At 41.2% G+C, this 19,391-nt stretch overlaps 1 protein-coding gene across 1 annotated transcript; it reads right to left on the reverse strand.

The window, feature by feature from the left end:
• Positions 1-1,912: 1,912 nt before the first annotated feature.
• ipo7 (importin 7) lies at positions 1,913-18,960 on the reverse strand. Its single transcript, XM_085379020.1, has 25 exons — positions 18,779-18,960; positions 16,481-16,562; positions 14,030-14,183; positions 13,765-13,923; positions 13,515-13,671; positions 13,308-13,397; positions 13,118-13,212; positions 11,191-11,275; positions 10,943-11,077; positions 10,608-10,707; positions 10,441-10,517; positions 10,198-10,314; positions 9,779-9,868; positions 9,499-9,664; positions 9,250-9,410; positions 8,561-8,689; positions 6,756-6,822; positions 6,513-6,638; positions 6,330-6,427; positions 6,112-6,207; positions 5,708-5,928; positions 4,474-4,682; positions 4,164-4,370; positions 3,952-4,068; positions 1,913-3,342 (listed from the first exon to the last, which is right to left on the reverse strand). Exons 1-25 carry the CDS (start codon positions 18,860-18,862, stop codon positions 3,245-3,247), a joined length of 3,120 nt encoding a protein of 1,039 aa, XP_085235146.1. The 5' UTR covers positions 18,863-18,960; the 3' UTR covers positions 1,913-3,244.
• Positions 18,961-19,391: the final 431 nt, after the last annotated feature.

Raw genomic sequence — 19,391 nt, forward strand, 5'->3', positions numbered from 1 at the left:
TTGGCACCACCGTACCGGGCTTACGAGGTTCATAAAAACGCCGGACCAGAGCCCCTTCAGGCCAGAGTTCAGGATTGTACATTTCACCCACATCATTACATTCAGCAGTAACCTTGAAAGAGCTGAACCTGCTACGTCAGTTGACCTGAGTAATTAAAACCAAGTAACACGTCAACAGTTTATTTAATCATGAATAAGTAACTTTAAAGTGAGCCTGCTATGCTCTACGTTGGTAGGTGTTTGGATTAAATGTGGTCGTTCATGACTTCAAAAATCCACGTGAGACAAAAACGCACACTTCAGGCTGCTTTAAACACTTTTAAACATTCTTTTTCCAGTCTCGGCTCTCTGTGATGTCAAGAAGAGCCGTTATCCCTGATATGGTGACGTCAGGGACACAGCTCTGAGTAACCTTGCTCCTCCCATCTACTGTCCAAGCCTTCTGTTTAACATGTGCAGCCAGACAGAAGAGAGCTGGCTTGTTTTTAACTAAAAATAAAATTAACCGATTTGGCCCCTTTTTTCTAATTGTTAATTATTTGTAGAGTGTCCCAGCCGCTGGATTGGGAGCATGCTGGAAAAAGTTTGAGAGCCTAAAGGAGGAGAGCATAACCTCCACTTCCTAGTTCTACATGTTATAACTGCCTACCTGGACTCGGTGCTGCAATTTGATTCCACATATACTTTTGATGGTATACAAAAGCAGGTCAAGTTATTGGACGTTCATACTGACCACTACGTGGATTTTTTATCTCTTCATTATGTTGTGTTATTCTAATTTGTGTTGAAAATGTGCTGGTGAGGATGACTCCCCCTGCAGACCAAATCTACTTATTCCCATGTGTTTGATTTCTTAGGTTTTACACCAGATGCTCTTCCTGATACAACCTCAAACAGATTTCTGTCTCCTCCTGGGATTAAACAGGTGATCTTTCACTCATTAGGTAAGTGTAACCTGCTACACTAACTCAAATCTAGCTAAGGTTACAGATAAAGTAACCTGAACCCAAAAGAATACTTCAAATCCAGGCAACTTCGAGGGCAACGCTTAAGGACGTCTTCAGAGGTTACTCCAGTATTTTGTTTTTCACATGGGGTGACCTGAACTACTCAAAGGGTTAGGGGCCTCAATAATTAAGATCATTTTATCAGAAATAAATACAGAATTAAAAACTTGTTTTGGGAAAACAAAGAAAAAGAAAAGAAAAACAACAACAGGCGTGATTTCCCTCCTCTAAGAGTGGGAATCTAAAATAATTTTGTAATGAATACTTGTTTTGGAAAGTGTTGAAAGAAGCATTTAGATACAAAGAAGCATAACCACCCAAATGAAAATCAAATAACATAACAAAATTTGTTACTTTGTAAAAGTAAACAAAGTATATTTACTTTTACAATTAGTTTAATATGTAGCTACACCATTTTTTGGCTTTAGTCCATAATATTTACACCTCATATTTATCTGGATCTCATTTTTGAGTTATTCTAGTTGCATGCCCTCCAGTATCACAAAACTGACAATAAAGTTGACTTTGACTTTTGGGTAGCTTAAGCTAACAACCTAAGCGCTCGAAACAGTTACTGGAGTACAATGCCGCCCTCCAGGATTTAGTGGGGAAAAGCGGAAACGAATAAAAATTTACTCAAGTAATTGTACTTAATACACCACCTCTGGTCCAAGTTGGTGCTGTTGGACTGTATCTGACAAACCTTATCAAATAACCCACTTTCTGATTTGCTTCATTTTACTGAAGGTAAGATTTAGGAAAATCAGGTGTTACAATAAAAACACAAAACTTCTTAAAGGAAGCTAATTCACAATCCTGTAGACATCCAGAATCTCAATAAAGACCTCTGCAAAAGTAACATTTTTACCAAGTTAACAATTACTAAAGCTAAGAATATTGGCTTTTACATTTTTATTATATTTTTGCAAGGTCACAAAACCATTTCAGTTCATCCCCCCCAAAGTATAGTTTTTATTTTTGCTTTAGTTAAGTAAAATGGGTTTTTTTCACATTTGAGTTACCTAGGATAACCTTGTTTGAGTGGTTACCAGAGCATCGTGCACATACTTAATTTAAAAAAAGAAAGAACTCTGATCTGTGATCACCTGAGAGCGCTGCTTTTTGAGGGGTAGTCATCCAAGTTTAACGTTATTTACTCATTCGTCATGAAACACATTTCTAAAGCAGGTAAAGACACGAGCCTTGATAAGGAGACACTCGTCATCATGAATTCCCTTATCTTTTTTGTTTTTTTTAATATGTTGTTGTATATATAGATGGTTCATCCATACACCAACCAAAAGCTTGAGACCTTCACGATAAGTCCAATTGTACATGCTTCAAAGATGTATCCAACTGCACTGTCAGTGCTCACACTTGTCCTGCAGCCAATAGTGAACACCAAGAGCATTCTCTTTTCCTGAAGTCGCCCACTGATCCCCTCTGTAACCAGATTATTACAACCTGCCATTACAGAAATCACTTGCAAAGTAACAAAGTTACAGCTGTTTTCATTTTAAATAGTTTTCAATTTAAAAAAAATTTGCAGTCTGATACAGAGGGCTAGGAGACCTGAACAATATGAAAGTGCTAGTATTATTAATTTACAGAGATCAGGCATCACATAGTGCTATGAATTATCCAATATGCTACATATGAATACAGCTGTTGATACCTTACAAATGCCTCTGGTTGCTTTTTTTCAAGGCTACTTGAAAAATAAACAATAACCTTGGCTTGTATGTACATAAACATGAGTTTTGTTTATGCTGAAGATAACGTTGATTTCACCACTACCAGAGGTATAATCTTATTAGGCCAAATGGCCATGACAGTGATAATGAAATATTTAGTCCCATTATCAATTCTAACGGTTAATCCCCCAAATTTTGTGTAAGTGAGAAAAAAACAACAAAAAAACAAAGCCAAAAAGAGTTGCTGTCATGGTATCCCCCTCCACGCTGGGCTCCAGAAGACAGCGCTGTTCAGAGCTTCTTCATCATCATCATCATCATCATCATCTCCTGCATCGTGCTCAAGTTCTTGGTTCGTTTTTCCCCCCAGCCACTTGTTGCAATTTGGTGCAATTTCCCCCATTTGACAGATTGAAGAATGACTGAGAAGAACCAGTTCTGGAACCACTACTTAAGGGAACAACACAAGCTTTTTTTTCTTTTTTTCTCTTTTTTCACTTCACTACAATCAGTCACGGAGTAATAAAAAGTAGAACAGATGACTCAATTCATTCCTGGAGCAGTGCCTCCAAAGTTGAAAGTAGATGGCACCACTGGCGCTGTGAACTTGTATCCGCCGTGTTTCTCGATCATCTTGGATTCTGTAATAAGATGGGCAATATATTTTTTAATAAAATAAAACAGCAGAAAACAGTTGTTTGCTCAAGATTTACTGCTGTCCAGCTATGCAGCTCACCCAAAACAACCAAGTAAAATCTTTATCTTTTTACCATGACAGGTACCTTGATTTACTCCCACTGGGCAGCCTTTACTATTTATTTGTTTATGCATGCCTATTAGGCCCCCATGAAGAAGGAAAAGATAGTCTAACCAAAGAAAGTCTGGAACAAACTGCTTGGCCATCGCTGTGGTCCATTATCAAAGCTGCAATGGTGAGGAAGATCCCATTTATTACTGAAGTGGGATTTTAGACATGTTTTCTTTCGTGTGGCAAGCGTCTTTTTTTTTTTTTTTGTCTTTTTTTTTCTATGCCTTGCATTTCTGAGCCAATAATGGCTTATTTCAGTACATCAGTCTGAAATGCAATTAGATGGAGGCAGTGAATGCTAAAGTAGTTTTTATTACAGGTACAACTGCATCAACAACAATGAAAAAGAAAAAGCAGCACATACAAAAGCACTTTATTTTCAGACTTTAGAGCACCACAAGATTTAAATTGGCAAACTTGGGTAGTCTTAGCCGGGCCTCACCATGTGCTGCCCGTCTCTGATCTGCAAGTGTGGCGATGTCCTGAAGCTGTTTGCCCTGTTCCTCGTCGAGGGATTGTGTTAGCGCCTGGTACCATGCTGGGTCACGGTTCTGGAGATCTGCACCACATTGAGGTGACATCAATTAGTGAAAAAAAAAAATACACATGCATATAGTGGTTTGTTTTTAGGCCATCAGTAGCTTGTGGTCTTACTCTGTAGAATGACTTTGAAGATCTGATATTCGTCCACCAAGTTATCTTCGTCATCTACGGCTGTAGTGTAGCCCTCGAGTGCCGTCTCCTCTGCGTCGTCCTCCTCCCAGTCCTCGTCGTCTCCGTCCTCGCCTGCATGCTTTGCCAGCATCTCCAGGTATTCTTGGCCCTCCTCGTCAATGTCATCCTCGTCGCTGCCCAGCTCCGCTATAATTACAGACGTAAGATGACACATTTAGACATTACCTCCCTGATTAACGCTGAACGCTTAGACACATTTAAAAGAAATAAATAAAAATCTTCATCTTACCATTATCATCCTCTTCTTCCCCATCCTCCTCGTCATCGTCTTCCTCGTTCTCATGCTCTGCTCGACAAGCGTACGCCCTCTTGAGGCCACTGAAAAGCAAGATGGCTGCTGGAAGAAGCTGGCTGGCCACCTGGTTGATGGCCTGAGGCCTGTGCTCGAGGTCCATGAGAGCACACAGTCCCAGAATGCACATCTTCCTGTCATGGAGGCTGAGAGAGAGGAGTAAAAGCATTAAAAGGTGCTGAATCTTCTGAGATTCAACAAGGATGAACAGTCAACACAAGATATACTGAGATAAGACGCTTGGGCCAGTCACTTTAATTTTATACTCTAATATTTTCACTGCCAGCAGACAGACTGTTAATAGTGATTTCAAGGTAACCTTTAAATCAACTAAAATAAAAATAGTCAGTTAATTCTGGAGAAGACAAATATTTTTCCTAAAAAAGGTGACTTTCCCTCTTCCCTCCCTCAGTGTCTCATCTGCATATCCCTCCAGTCACGCAGCAGCTGCACCGACCCAACATTTCTAAAAAAGAGCCATCGGTCAGATGTGACAACAGGCCACTACATTAACTGCCATGTTGTTCTACACTTACTGAGCACCAGCATCAGTGAACCACAGGAGCAAAGCTAGACCAAAAGGTTCAGGAGTCTGGAACAACAGTTCTTTGTTTGTCAACGTTTTGAAATTCTCCACAAGCAAATGAAAAGCTCTCTCCCTTCCCTTGTTGGGAGGCTTTTATTGCAGTTTCAGTACCCAGCTCCATTAATGTAATCTCAACTCAGTATGAGGGGAATATGCAGCAAAACAAGAACTAACGCAGCCATAAAAATCAGCAAACAGCGTCATAGACAGAGCCTGATGCTGCTTGTAGACAACACCGTGATTCATTCCCAGTCTCTTCTTCACAGTGAGAAATACAGCCTATTAATCCAAAATCCAAAGTACCTATACTATTAAAAAGTTCTTTTACAAGATCAGTGACAAGCTAAATGGATAATAAAAACTAATAAACATATATGCAGCTATAAAGAAAACAAGTGCAGGGTTTTGTTAGAAATGGCCCTAACAGCCTGTTTTAAATTTACGAGTAGTCATTCGTGCTGATTAACAGTGATTACTATTCAATGTCAGTTGGGGAAATAAAAGCAAATGTGTTTTGTGCATCTTCAATTGCTGACTGGCGCACACCTAAGCTGCGATTCGCAGTATTAAAAACATCAGTCTTACCCCAGGAAGCAGTCAACGTCTTTCAGCCACTGGCTTATGAAGTGGTTTGTGATTGGTTCTGTGTTGTTGGGAAAGCGGAGATTCTCCAGAGTGTTGAGGAGCAGAGGAGGGCTGTAGTACAGTGCAGCAATGGCCACCTGGAGGCACATAGTCCTCAGCTCGCTGGTCTTCACCTCCCGCGTCAAACGCTCCAATGCAGTCGTCACAAACAAAGGCACAACCTTCAAGGGCAGGATGAAGGTTAAAAATAAATAAATGAATAATAATACAAAAAAAATCCCAAGCAGGAACTGTACAACAAAAATCTACTTTTACATTTTATTTCACAGCCAAGTGGTGATGCTCTTTTTAATGTAACAGCTCATTGTTCTGATGCGTAGATGCAGTCTTTATTTAACACTGACCTGATCAATGCCGCGGCCTTTGCACTGCAGAATGATCACTTCTAGGAGCTTGGCTGCGTGGCACTCTGGGTCCTCACCTGGATCGCCCGTCAGGATCTGTGTGAACACACAGGATGGTTTAACACCAAAATCGCGCTCAGCAACTAGTTTAGCCTGAATATTAAAAAAAAAAAAAAAAGCCCATCTCACATTATGTAGAATAAACTGCAGCACCTTACCTTCTTACACATGCTATAGATTATCTCCAGGTATTTAGTGTCAGAGAGGAGGGTGTCCGTATCAACTGTGACATAGTTGTGAAGGAGAGGCATCATATCTGAAAGAAAGACAGTTATTCACTCAGCTGAACAGACAGACAAAATTACACAGGGTGTGAAAAATTCATTGGAAAATCAAAGTACCTGTGAAATAGTCAAAGCCATCCTGCTGGAAGACTTCATACACAAGTGGAAGGAGCTGCCACATCTGCGGTGACACCTGCTGGCAGGTGAGGCTGTGGGCCAAGGACAGGATCTCCTCGTAGAATTCTGGGGGTAAAATCCAAAGTGCATCACTGGAGGTAAACACGATCTGTTTACCACAAAGAGTTTAAGACCAGCATGCGGGAGGAAAGTGGAAACACAGGAAGAACCGGTCTCCCTTACCCAGTACATGCTGCTGCAGCACAGTGCCGATGACCTGCAGGCAGATGCCCTCGAGCTGCTGGATGATCTGAAATACCACAAAACATCAAAGAAAATTCAGAATTCACTTTCAGTTTCACTAAAGAAGATGCAGCTGTTGAGATCAAAACTATATTGCTTTTGCGTCACATAAGGCTCTTAAATTTAGCACGAGTAGTAAGTAAAATGATTTAATAGAAAACAGTCTTTTGGATGCAAACCTTGTTATTAGGGGTGCAACGATACTCTTATCGATATTGAACCGTTCGGTACGCATATGTATCGAACAATACAAAATTTTTAATTTATTTTATCAACTTTCCTTCTGACGATGCTGTCTGTGTTGAGCGCTCAGTGGATCTGCGCTCGACAGTGCAGCCTAGGCGGAGTAGTCGAACGCAGATTCACTGAGCGCAGGGCAAGCTAGCGAGACAGAAGTTAAGCTCTCCTTGCAACATGGCAAATTGAACCTCCCCCACCCTCATTCAGATGTGGCGTTTGGAACCATGTTGGTCTTCATGTGAAGCATGACCCTGAAGGTAAGCGCGTCATGGACAAAAGTAAAACAGTGTGTCGGATGTGCCACGCAATGCTCAATTACATTGGTGGGAACTAGTGTGTTAGCGCAGTTAGCTCGTTAACGTGTTGGCCGTTCAGCCCCACGCACGGGGCGATCCGCGGTAGCTTGTTAACGGAGATTTGCCGTGTTGTGGCGTTAATGTCATTTTAACGAGATTAACGCTGACAGCACTAGTGGGAACACAACAAATATGACTGCACATTTACACCAACAGCATCCTAGTGCAAAGACAAGTGGAAGCAGACAAAAACAACAAGCACGCATGCTACAAACTTTACCCGAGTCATTTAGACAGCCGTTAGCACATGATTCTCCTTATGGGGACCTGATATGTTTAATATGCTGCTGAGAATATAGCCCAGAAGAAGCGTATAGTGTAGCTTTTATTTTGGAAAGAGCCATTTCTCTGTAATAAACTCTCTTTTCCAAAGATGAGTGATTCCTCGATCAGATAGATTTTTTTTATTATTTTGTTTCAGCAACATTAAATTTAAAAACTACTTTTGAGTTAAATATATATTTATAATTTTAATAAATGACAAATTAAAAAGGCATGAACATTTTTTTGTATCGAAAAAATATCAAACCGTGACACCAAAGTATCGAACCGAACCGTGAATTTTGTGTATCGTTGCACCCCTACTTGTTATATGTGGAAATTTGAATTGAAAACACAAATTTCCAGATCCACTTGGAAACTTTGGACTAGAACTCCCCAACTGTACTAACTGTAACCTGGGACAACACTTATTTGAGTCAATACCATCTGTGCTGTTAGGTCCTCTAATGCACCTACAGCCATTGATTTGGTTACATTTCCATTTTCCCAAATCCACAGGTCAAATAAAATAATACCACTTTGGTGCAGCAAAGCAATGCATGTTGACAATCCTGAATTACAGAACCATTACGCAATTTAAAAAACCCAGAGTGCTTATTGACTGAGCAGCAGTAGTCCTGCGTTTCAGCAGACATGGTGGCAGCGTGCCCCGGCTCTATTTCTAGCGTCTGCCTCAGCCTCTGAGTCATTTTGAACATGGTGAGAACAGAGCGTGTTCCCAGGAGTTGGTGGGTGGCTCGAGTGTGTTGGTAGGAACGCTGTAGCAGCAGACCAGAGCCGCTTCCACAGAGGAAGTGGCACCGAGATGAGCGATCAGCCGGGAGGGGTGTACATGTGGGCAGCGGCTACGGTGGCTATGATGCTAACCTCTTTGTGGTCCTCCACCACACTCAGCAGTGTGTCGATGGTGTTGAGGATGCCCATGGCGGTCACAGCCTTGTCATCCCCTCCCTCCTCGTCAGGGCCCGTCTGAATCACCTGGTTGAACGTCATGGCCTGCCAGAGAGCAAACAGGAAAGAGCATTACGACTGCGTCTATGATGAGCAGAGTACTTTCTAGTGAACCTCATAGCAACACATGAATCATCAGGCAGGAGATTGATTAATATGAAGGCTCCACTTCTGAAAAGGGAAAAGCAACAAAAACAGGAAAGGGGGGGGGGGGGGGATTTTGTTGTAGCTTTCTGTTAAAAGCAGCAAAGAGGAACTGCAGTCACTTTGCAAACATTCAGCATCAGTCATCAGTGCATGAGATGGAAAATAAAGAAGCTAAAGGGAAGAAAAGTCAGAAACATGACAGGACACTTAATCGCGATACTGATTCTTCCTTTCCCAGGGATATTATATATTTATTAAAAATCAGGCCACTGGTACTTTATCTGTCATGAGAAACTTGCAATTAATCTTCAAATTCTTTAAAAAAAAATGAATACAACATTTTTTTCCTTATGGGATGACAGCCCTCTCCTCATTTATTGCTCTATAGGAGCAGTTTTATGTGGCATCTTTGTGAGATTATGCCATGACAATGTAGCCTCCATCATGTCTGCACTTACCAAATGCTGTGTCATCTCCACTGCAATTGGAGTGACCTCCTCACTGTATTCACAGATCATCTTCTGTATGACATTAGTGAGGTCGTCATTCTCCGTCTCTCTGACGATGTGCAGGAGTGCCTGCATCACTGGCCGAATGAAGGGGGTGATGTATTCTTTGGCTAAAAACGACACAAGGAAAAATGTTGTTAGATGGGAACTGAACTTTAGTGTTTTAGTATCACAGGCTCCATGAATAGATTATCTCACCCTTCTCCTGATTGCTAATGAGAACTTGTAGGGCGATAGCGGCCTCCACCTTAACTGGCATCTCATTGTCATTGATTAGACAGTTGCGGGTCAGCTCGAGGGCCGTTTGCAGATTCTGGTCATTTTTGAACTTCACCTCGCAGAAGTAATGCAGCACCCAGCAAGCCTATGGGAAAAGGTGGCAGGACCACTGATTAAACACATCCTACATAAAGTTATTCCGTGCTATTATCACACAAGTCTGACGACTGGTGATTATGTGGATTATGTGATCACTTACTCTGGCTCTCATGTATCCCAGTTCACTGCGGAACAGGGGGAAGACGTGATTCTGCAGCATGAACTCCATCTGGTCTTTGTATATCTTTTTCTGCATAAAACGAGGAAGAAGAAAAAAGTAAGTTTCACGAGGCAATCAAAACAGTTTACACTTGCAGTGGTTTGCAGAAAGAGGATGCAGGCTGAATTCAGATGATTGATAATTACACAGCTTCAGCACTGATATTTTGCCCACAGCTAGGAAAGTATTAAAATGGACTGCAATAAAGTACAACCGAGTAAAGAGCAGTTTTCACCATCAGTGCAATATCTGCAACTGAACACATGAGTGAAAGTGGAACTAAATGTCTTTTAGTTTGTGCCTAGAAAACAGGATTTGCCAGATAAGTGGAGAAAACGGGCCAGTGGAGAGACGTTTACCTTGAGCAGGATTTCAGCCAGAGAGCCTATCATGTGAAGGGCGCCGTCCTTTTTCCTGGGGTCAGAGGTGGGGTCTGTGAGAATCTGGTAACAGAAGCCCATAGTCTTTTGCAGCACCTAAACAGTAAGAAGAACATTTTATTATTTTCTGGACCTCAAATACAGATTATAGGGATAGTTCTTTTTTTCCTCCCTCTTAAAAGGGTATAAATTTTTAATACAATTAACAAAAAATGGCCTCACCTCTTTCCTCTTGTTGCAGGCAGTGAAGAGAAGCGTCTGGGCTGCGGTTGTTGGAGAGATAAAATCCTCGAATACATCTGACAGAGACAGCACAGATTGGAGTAATTGTTAGTCATCACTCATGCACGGACTCTTTTGGATTTCAGGCATTGATCGTCTCAGCTTACCAAATTTCATGCGGATGTACTCGTATGGATCCTCCTGCCAGAGCTCCTCATCGCTATCTGTGTAACACATGAGGGGGAAAACCACGTCCTGAATGATGCCCTGAAAGATCAAAGTCACAATGGTCAGCGAGCATCAACACAGATGTCAGGTTTGTTCTTGGACAGAAACGGTACATCAAAGTGCTCATTGCAATCATTACAAATGGAAAGATGCACTTTAAACTGCAGTTATCAAGGTTCATTCACTGCTCTTTTTCAAAGTGTTCCAGAAACCACTAACAGTCTTATACATAATTGTGAAATATCTAGCACATTTAAGCATTTTGAATTTTTACCTGGATGTGTTGTTTGAGGTTTTTCCACGTCAGAGCGTGCGCTATGCCCTGGTTGATATAGTTGAGCGTCTGTTGGAGTACTCTGGGAGCCACATATTGCTTTTCCTTGTATTGGTATAACACTTTCAGCAGCACCTAGAGGCAAAGTGTGCAAAGAAACTCCTTACATTTGTGGGTTTCACTCCAAAAAACAAAGTTCAATTTAAAAGGTGAGATGCTGCTGCTCTTTCATCTTCCAAAGTTCTTACCTGCTGTGCACCGACTGCATATTCCTTTAGGAAAAGTTCAGCAAACTCTGCGTACTCTTTGGTTGTGTTTCCTGGGCTTCCATACCTGCAAACAGAGTATGAATGTTAAACCGAGTGGCAATCTTTAGGGCTGAAGTATTAAAACACCATTAAATAGCACATTTACAGCCTGGTACAAAAAACTGGTTAGTTTCTTTCCTCATAATAACTGGAGGTAGGGCTGGGCCATATTATACCGTTCACGGTAATACCGGTATAATGTTAGGCAACAATAGGAAAATGAAATATCGCGATAGAATATGAGTAAAACGCGCATGCGCAGTGCCTTTGTTTTCATACGCACATGGCCGATTGTTGAGTGAAACAGATGAACCAGAATTGGTTTGTAAAAATGGTGCAACTTCAGTGATGTGGAACTGGTTTGGTGTTTGTCCGTCAGATACACGACAAAGCACATTTTTTTGCAGAACATGCAAGCGGCCGTCGTTATTGTCGTATTTGTCGGACTAAGATGCTCTTAAATCTGGGAGTAATCTGGGTCCTAAACTCCTTATTCTTCAGTTCAAACGAACACTGCAGCATCACTGAGCGTTAAAAACTGTCTAAATTCTTTCATCTTTAATAAAACGATCAGCATTGCTGCTTTACCAGGTGTAACTATAAAGTTTAACTTCCAGGCATCCATTAAAACAAAATTTATTACATTTAACAGAGTTAGAAGTTAGCGGGAAGCTAGCGGAAGTTAGCTCGCTAGTTACCTAAGCATGATATTGCATGTTCTGACTGAGAGATTTCTGAAAAAAATCAAACGTACAGCTCTGCTATCACTTCCAACATAAATGAAGACAGGAAACTAAACAGCAGTGACGTTTGTAGGGTTACTGAAGTTGGGCTAGCTGGTATATAATGATGTGCTACGTAATCGCTAGCGACACAGCTATGTTAGCATAACATAAACAGGGAAGCTGGAGGACGAACACTAACACTTTTCCACTTATAAAAGTTAACGTGAAGGTTCTTCATGGTTAGAGACAAATGCAATCGCATGGCAGGGTGCTGTAAACAGACCAAACTTCAGTCAGGAGAACAACTGAGATAATCCATCCACAATACGAGGTTAGTCATTAATATACTGCAACAACATGGGAATAGAGCAGCTGCCAGAGAATTCAACATTAATGAATCAATGGTACAGAAGTGGAGGAAGCAAGAAGAATGAGTTTAATAAAGTTCGATTTATCTGACTGCTTTGTTTCGCTTAATGTGCCTTATAATCCCGTGCACCTTATGGTCCGAAAAATACGTATTGCATACTGCAGTTTAATTTTGCAAAGCACCTCTTTTTAACTTCAGTGGATATTATATATGGTTATGCTCAGGATATGTCAGCCCATTTCTACTGGAAATGCCTTTTGGTTAAACTTTCAGCAAGGAATTTGTATTTGCACTGTTACATTTTTATAAAGCTTTAATGTACATAAAAACCAGCTTCTTGTTTAAGTGAAAATAAATGGAAGGTTGTCTTGTGGAGTTGTATTTTGTCTCGCATCAATTATATCGTCAGTTATATCGTTATCGCAAATTTTCAAATATATATCGTGATAAATATTTTTGGCCATATCGCCCTGCTCTAACTGGAGGTGAGAATTTTTTTGGGGGACACTGTAACGCTTAAAGTGAAGGGTGAGGAAGATTGATGTAGCAACACAAGCAGCCCTGGTGACTGCTGTCTAGTAGGATTAACTTATACTAATCCAAGTATAGTTCATCAATGTCGCTTCAAAAATGCTGAGTCCAAACCCAGTCGGTGCGTCTATTTTTATTTACTTTTTTTTTTTTTTTTTTTTTTTTAAACATGCAGTCTGTGTGTTAAACTTGCTCCTATCATTTGCTGAACAAGTTAAGGGAACAATTATTGGATTTTTACCTCTCAAAGAGCCGAGCCAAGATGTGGAGGGCCCACTTCTTACACTTCCACCATGGAAGCTCAGGTCGCTCATCTTCATCGATCTGCATCGTCTCCTGCAGCACAGACAGGAACCAGTATCGCAGTCAGCATGCGGAGCAGGTAAATGTGAACACCTTGTGGAAACTGGAAATCTTTTTTCCCTACTTACCGGAGGCACATCTCTGTCTACTACCGTCTTCAGGATTTCCATCCACTCTGTCAGGTTCTGTCTGTTGATGAGCTCCAGAGGAAGGTTGTACTGTGGAAGGAGACAAGGAACCAGTCATTTACTCCAGTGTCACCAGATATTAAGATGTGTGTCAAAGAAGGAGAATTAAAAATAAACAATGGTTTTGCTGAGCAAACCAAAGAATACCTGGAAGAGGGCATAGAGGATTTTAAAGATCTGTTTCTGTATGAGGACAGAGTCAGTAGAGTGGTCAGAGAGCAGCTGGATGAAGCGTTCTTTCAGCATGGGCATGAAGATGTGCATGGCGGCCACCAGTGGTTGACGCTCTTCTGGTTTCTTGTACCTGTTTCATACACAAGGTCCACAAGCTCAATGTTAGACCCAGGGCGTGTGGTATAAGACCATGTAAAGGTCAACAATGAGAAAACTGACTTACTCGTAGTTTTTGACAAGCTGGTAAAGACAAAGCAAGATGCCCAGCCACCCTGCACTGTTGTCTGACTGCAGGTAGAAGCCAATCTTGTCCACGATGGCCGTCCACTTGCCGGGGTAGTCATGCTTGATCATGTGGTGAATACATGTTGTCAGCTGGACCCTGAAAAGTTCAACAGACGACTTTCAGATTGGGTAACTTAATGCAAGAGTGACAAACTCTCCTCAGCTCCTCCTCTCTCTACTCATCCAGTGGGGTTTGTGGTTACCTGATGCGCTCGGGGGAGTGGATGATGGCCTCCACTATGGTGTCTCGAATGAACTGCCTGTCCTCCTCGGGGATGTTATTAACAGGCGTCTCTGTGCCTGAACCGTCTCCATCGCTCCAGTGCTGGGTTATCATGTTCTTAAGGTAAATCACACCTGGACAGACGGGGAACACAGAGGTTACAGAGCACAGCCCAGAAATGCAACACACACAGTGATCAACATCACAAAAAAGATTACATTTTAGCAAAAATAGTTAGGCAGCTTCCAAATGAATGCACGGAAACCACGTGGAGAATGAAGAAGAGACTTAAAGGAACTCTGTTTCAAGTTTTGCTCCCTGACGCTCTTTCGATTATCTTTGAGATGTAGCGAAACTGGACTTTTAAGGAGTGTTGACAGCACTTCACTGTATAGGAAAGAGGTGTGACGGGTTTATCAAAAGACAATAGCTGATAGCTTTAACGTAAATGAAAGCAAACTATTAAACTGAAAACATGATTCCTACCATAACGTTTGAGAGACACTCCAAAGACTTATTCTGGGGAACGATATGTGAACTTATGAAAAGGAAACATGGGTATACGATCCCCAGAAAAGGTAAAAGGCTATATATCTGCTATCTTAAAATGGGTATAAAATGGACAAATACACAAACTAAGACTTCAAGACAGACAGATTTTACCAAAGAAGAGCAGTCTCAAATACCAGAAGGAAAAATAACATGGAAAGCGAGATTTTAAAATCATACTTCTCTTCATGACGGGATATCAAAATAAGCCACCAACTTCATGCAACCCTTAAACTCACACCCATCATCATTATGGCGGCGTACATCACAGCAATGTGAATTGAGCACCAAATAAAGCCTATGCTGCAGAAATAAATTCCCTCTGTAGGTCAGTTTTGAATGTAGCACCAGGGTGTCAGCTGGGTTCACATCTACAGTGTGGGGGCCTCACTATGAGGTTTGTGGCTCACAAGGAAAGGCATCTGAGAGAGCGGAGGTCAACACGAATGCCTACAGCAACTGCGAGTCAATCATAATCCACCCCATCAATGCTGATGGAGCACAGCCCTCCGCCCCCCTTTCACCGATGACTACACTGCACAACAAAGTCCCTAGGAATGTGTCATAAATTAAATTTATGACCACGAGGAAAATGTGTTTACACAATATACTTTCAACCTCTGTATTTACTTTGTAACAAATCTTGAAACACAACTCACGCTGCACATCCTGTCAACACGTATTCAAATACAACTCAAATCTACATTCAAACACGATGCCCAGAGACAGCTGGCTGCCATCAATGCATCTGATCAATCTATTTATGGGAAAAAAATTATCTAATAACTGTCAATCACCACTAAAGCAGCGCCACTCATATTTCAAAAATTTAAAAAGCATTTTTGTTGTGTTGGACAGCCTACCAGCATCAAACCAGACAGGCTGCAAACAATAATCTGGCCAACCAAAGTGACTACATGCCAGAACAATAAATCAAGACATTAGTTTGTAATCAGCTTTACTGTTGATATTAGTCCAAAGCTTCTGTACAGTCTGGACCGCAAAATAATGTCTGACATTTTTCCCCCCCTATGGCTAAAAAAGTAATTTATAATACCTGAGCACAGATCTATAGCAGCTTAATTTGCTGGAAGAGCCATGTATTCTTGGGAGGTGTGTGCACAATAATTAAGATGTTATGTGTGCACTTTCTGTAACAACTCTGGCCCAGATTTTAACTTTGAGGAAGGTGTCAGTGGAGGGAAAGCTCTATGTTCAGAGAGCAGCATTTGACTGAAGCTATATTTAACCAACTCCACGTGTGCAATGCACTTCAGCGTGGTACTTTAGCCTCACAAAAACAAGTGTGAATCACAGATCATCACTTAATAACTCTGTTTAAAAAAAAAATAAAAAAAATTATATAATCGACCTCTTTAACTTGGGAATCGCAGGTAATAGATGTGTTTTCTTATTTAATGCAGTTTTATCCTAAAGTGTAGGATAAAAGCGGTAAAAAAGTCAAACAGTAGCAAGGTGGATTCAGTGCACACTAAGGTTTGCAATAACAGCTTAAAATAAACCAAAACATTAAATTAATTTTCCTGACCAAGTCCTTGAGCACTGATCATGCTCAAGGACTGAAATAAACTGAAATTGAAGTGAGAACATTTTTACAGATGCTTAAAATAAATAAATGTAATCACGTCTTTTATTTGTGGATTTGGTTTCAAGTCATAAAATAGTTTGACTCAGAAAATACACTAAACGTATGAACAGAACATTAAAGCCAATGATGAGTCACTTTTCTTTCAAAGAAAACAACTGCGATTAACAATAATTATTAGCAAAAACGTTTGGTTGTTTTGTTGGTTGTTGTTTTGTTTTTTTTTTAATCCTACGACTGTATAATTATTTGTTTGCTGAGAAAGTTCTGACTCACCTGCTTGCCTGACAGGCAAATCCAGCTGATCAGTCATGGTGACGCGAAGCAGCGTGGACACAAAATTTACCCGGGCGTGACCCTGTAAGCATTGAAAAAATATATATATACGTAAGCTGGTTATAAAGACAAAACATCTCCCCTCTCTTTGTTTAAAGAGTGATTATTTGCCTTCATTATTATTAGTATTTTAGACAAGATGGTAGAGCTGACAGGAAAGGAGAGACATAGAGCAGGCAGAGTGACACAGAGAAAATGGCCTGGGTTAGAATCAAACCCAGGCTCCTACAGTAGCCCTTCAGCATACGGGTAGCCCGTTTAACCAACGCCCCATCATCTCTCTTTTAGTACCGTTTCATGTGTGCTGGACTTCAAGTTAGTTTTAATTAATCTTTTTGAGCTGGCATTTAAGTATACTTGAATTGGTCCAAGTCTAACCTGCAGTTTGAGCACACACTATGTACTCAGATAATCATACATCACTGTTGCTGAGTAACTGGAAACAGAAATACATGACTTATTGTTACAAATCTGCAATATTATGATCTTTGAAGGATTTTTAAAAAATTATTTACTACAGGGGGAGGAAAAATATCCCATAGCCAGAGTCAGTTTTACAGCATCAGACAAGACATTTTTCCAACCTAAAACATGATGAAGTAATAATCATCACCAGAACAGAAGCGACATCAGACTGGTACCTGCTAACTTGTACAGCCAAAAAAGCATGATCAGTCTCGGATAAATACATTAATGTCCTGCAGCTCAAGGGTCAATGAATTTGATTTATCTTAAGCTTCATTCACTGTTCAACTGACAATTCTCCATGAAAAGCAGTGAGAGTTTATGACTAAGCAAAGAACCACATTTAGAAACCACAGATTTACTCCATCCTCCTCCAGAAGACATGACTTCTATTGAGAGAAGAAAAAAAAAACAAAAAAAAACTCCAGGAGGTCCAGCCAGCTTTGTGAAAATACTCCGAGCTCTGCCATTCAAGGGAAGCAACAACGCTTACGTGGGTGTAAAGCAAAACCTTAACCCCAAGCATTGCCAATAATACATAACTGAGACATTAGCGCCTGAATAATAAACAAACTCAACCATTTCATTCGGTACGCCCATGCAAGCTAGTGCACTTCCAAACAACAAAAAATGATTATTCCATGTTATGCTCATTGAGTTGGAAATGTGTCCAACTCCATCACTATACGACACCAGTTAGGTCCTCAATGGCACATGAAATTAAGACGCTTTGCAGCAATAACTTTTATTACAAACACCTAAAGCAGTCCAGCAAATCAGTTTGCTACGAAGTGCCAGGGATGGTGGTTTAATTTTACAGGATGGCAGGACTCTGTCCCGCATTTAATCCCCATTAACAAACCAAATACGCTCTCAGACCTTAAAAATGTATCCAGTTGTTTTATACAGATTAATTTCCGTATATCAGAAATAAAACTAATTGTTAGTGTGACCAGACATTTTTTTTTTTAGTCACACAGTGCGGATGCTGCCTCGACCAGGATAGTTGCTAACCCTGAACTTTAGCTCATACGGACCTCGGAAAACCTATTTCGTTACACATTTCACGCAGTAGATGTGAAGCCCACGATTCTATAACGGGCGAAGCCAAGACAAACTGTACTAAAATAACCGATTATGTAAATTTTATTGCGTAGTTAAATACTGTGAACAGTTCAGGGACTGCCAGTGACACGTGAGCAGCTGCTATGTAGCGGAGCTACAGCAGCTCATCCAACAAGTAGCGAAGTTAGCTAGCTGACATTAGCCACCTAGCTAGACACCAGTATCCCGCTGTTAAATACCCTGCCTTCCACTTGCCTTGCATTTGGCCGGCCTCTTTTGCCACTCAATAAGCCGCTCGAATCGTTCTTCCGCCGTGTCAGCCTTGAATTTAGTCGAAATTGTACAGAAACGATACGAGCACAGCTCACACTTATCGCTTCGGCAGGGCAACAACCGTTAGCTTCTGTAGCATTAGCGGCACAGCTGGCTGAAGATGAGGCTAATAGTGACGCTGGTAACTGCCACACGAGCGTGTTATCACCTAATCACAAAAAGGACTGATCACATCGCGTTTATCACGCACAAAAAACAGCAACTAAAGTCTGGGCAATCAGACAGTCTGCTAGCCGAGGGGGATATGAACGCCTGAACTGCCACACTAAAGGCAGTAGAGCCCAGCCTGCGTGATCGCACCATCTTGATGTTGTGAACGGCCGAGGCCCGACCCAACCAAGACCGCGCCACAACTGCCTTCATCTTAACTTTTACCTCGTTCAGCTGTCGCTCCGCGGCCTCCCGCAGATTGGGGTCCATCGTACCCCTAAGGGCCTCGACCAAAGCGTCGGGATCCATCACGAAAACTCTGTTTACGGCTCGGATTTCAATATATCACAGCTCTATCAATTCCCAGTCACTGCGCACATGGACGCACGGCTCTCCGGTTACCCGGCGCGAAAGGAAGCAGTGAATGAAGTACCCGGATAGATCAGCGCCAAATTTGTGCAAGACGAACTTCCGGTAGCGCCCGTGGAGCTCTGGGAGGTGTAGTTTCCAGCTACATGGTATCATATTATCTACTGAAATTCAAAAAAATGAGGAAGCTGACCCACCTACTGGCTGCATTTATTAAACGATTGAAAAAACTTTTAGTTTTAACGCCTTTTATTTCTTGATTTCTTTGCATAAATAAAGGTCATTTAAGGCTATTCATTATGAAAGTCCCAGTTACAAAGCTTAGAATGATTTACATTCTCATTTGATAGTGTGAAATAAAGTTTCTATGACAGAATGCATGGATGTGAATGAGAGGGAAGCTTAAATGAGTTCAAATACTGGGGGCAAACATCAAAAGCAATGGATGATGAGAGTATCAGGGGTGATG

Source organism: Diplotaxodon limnothrissa, linkage group LG1 (assembly GCF_057381915.1).
Source record: "Diplotaxodon limnothrissa isolate DT_005_m linkage group LG1, D_limnothrissa_male_GT1.1, whole genome shotgun sequence".
Lineage (NCBI taxonomy): Eukaryota > Metazoa > Chordata > Actinopteri > Cichliformes > Cichlidae > Diplotaxodon > Diplotaxodon limnothrissa.

Bases quoted from the DNA above. Each gene is read 5' to 3' on its own strand.
- ipo7 (XM_085379020.1), bottom strand. From the start codon at position 18,862: ATGGATCCCGACGCTTTGGTCGAGGCCCTTAGGGGTACGATGGACCCC. The intron at 16,563-18,778 runs GTAAAAGTTAAG...CAATGCTTACAG, and splicing joins CGGAGCGACAGCTGAACGAG to GGTCACGCCCGGGTAAATTT. The intron at 5,929-6,111 runs GTCAGTGTTAAA...CTGCCCTTGAAG, and splicing joins AAGGCCGCGGCATTGATCAG to GTTGTGCCTTTGTTTGTGAC.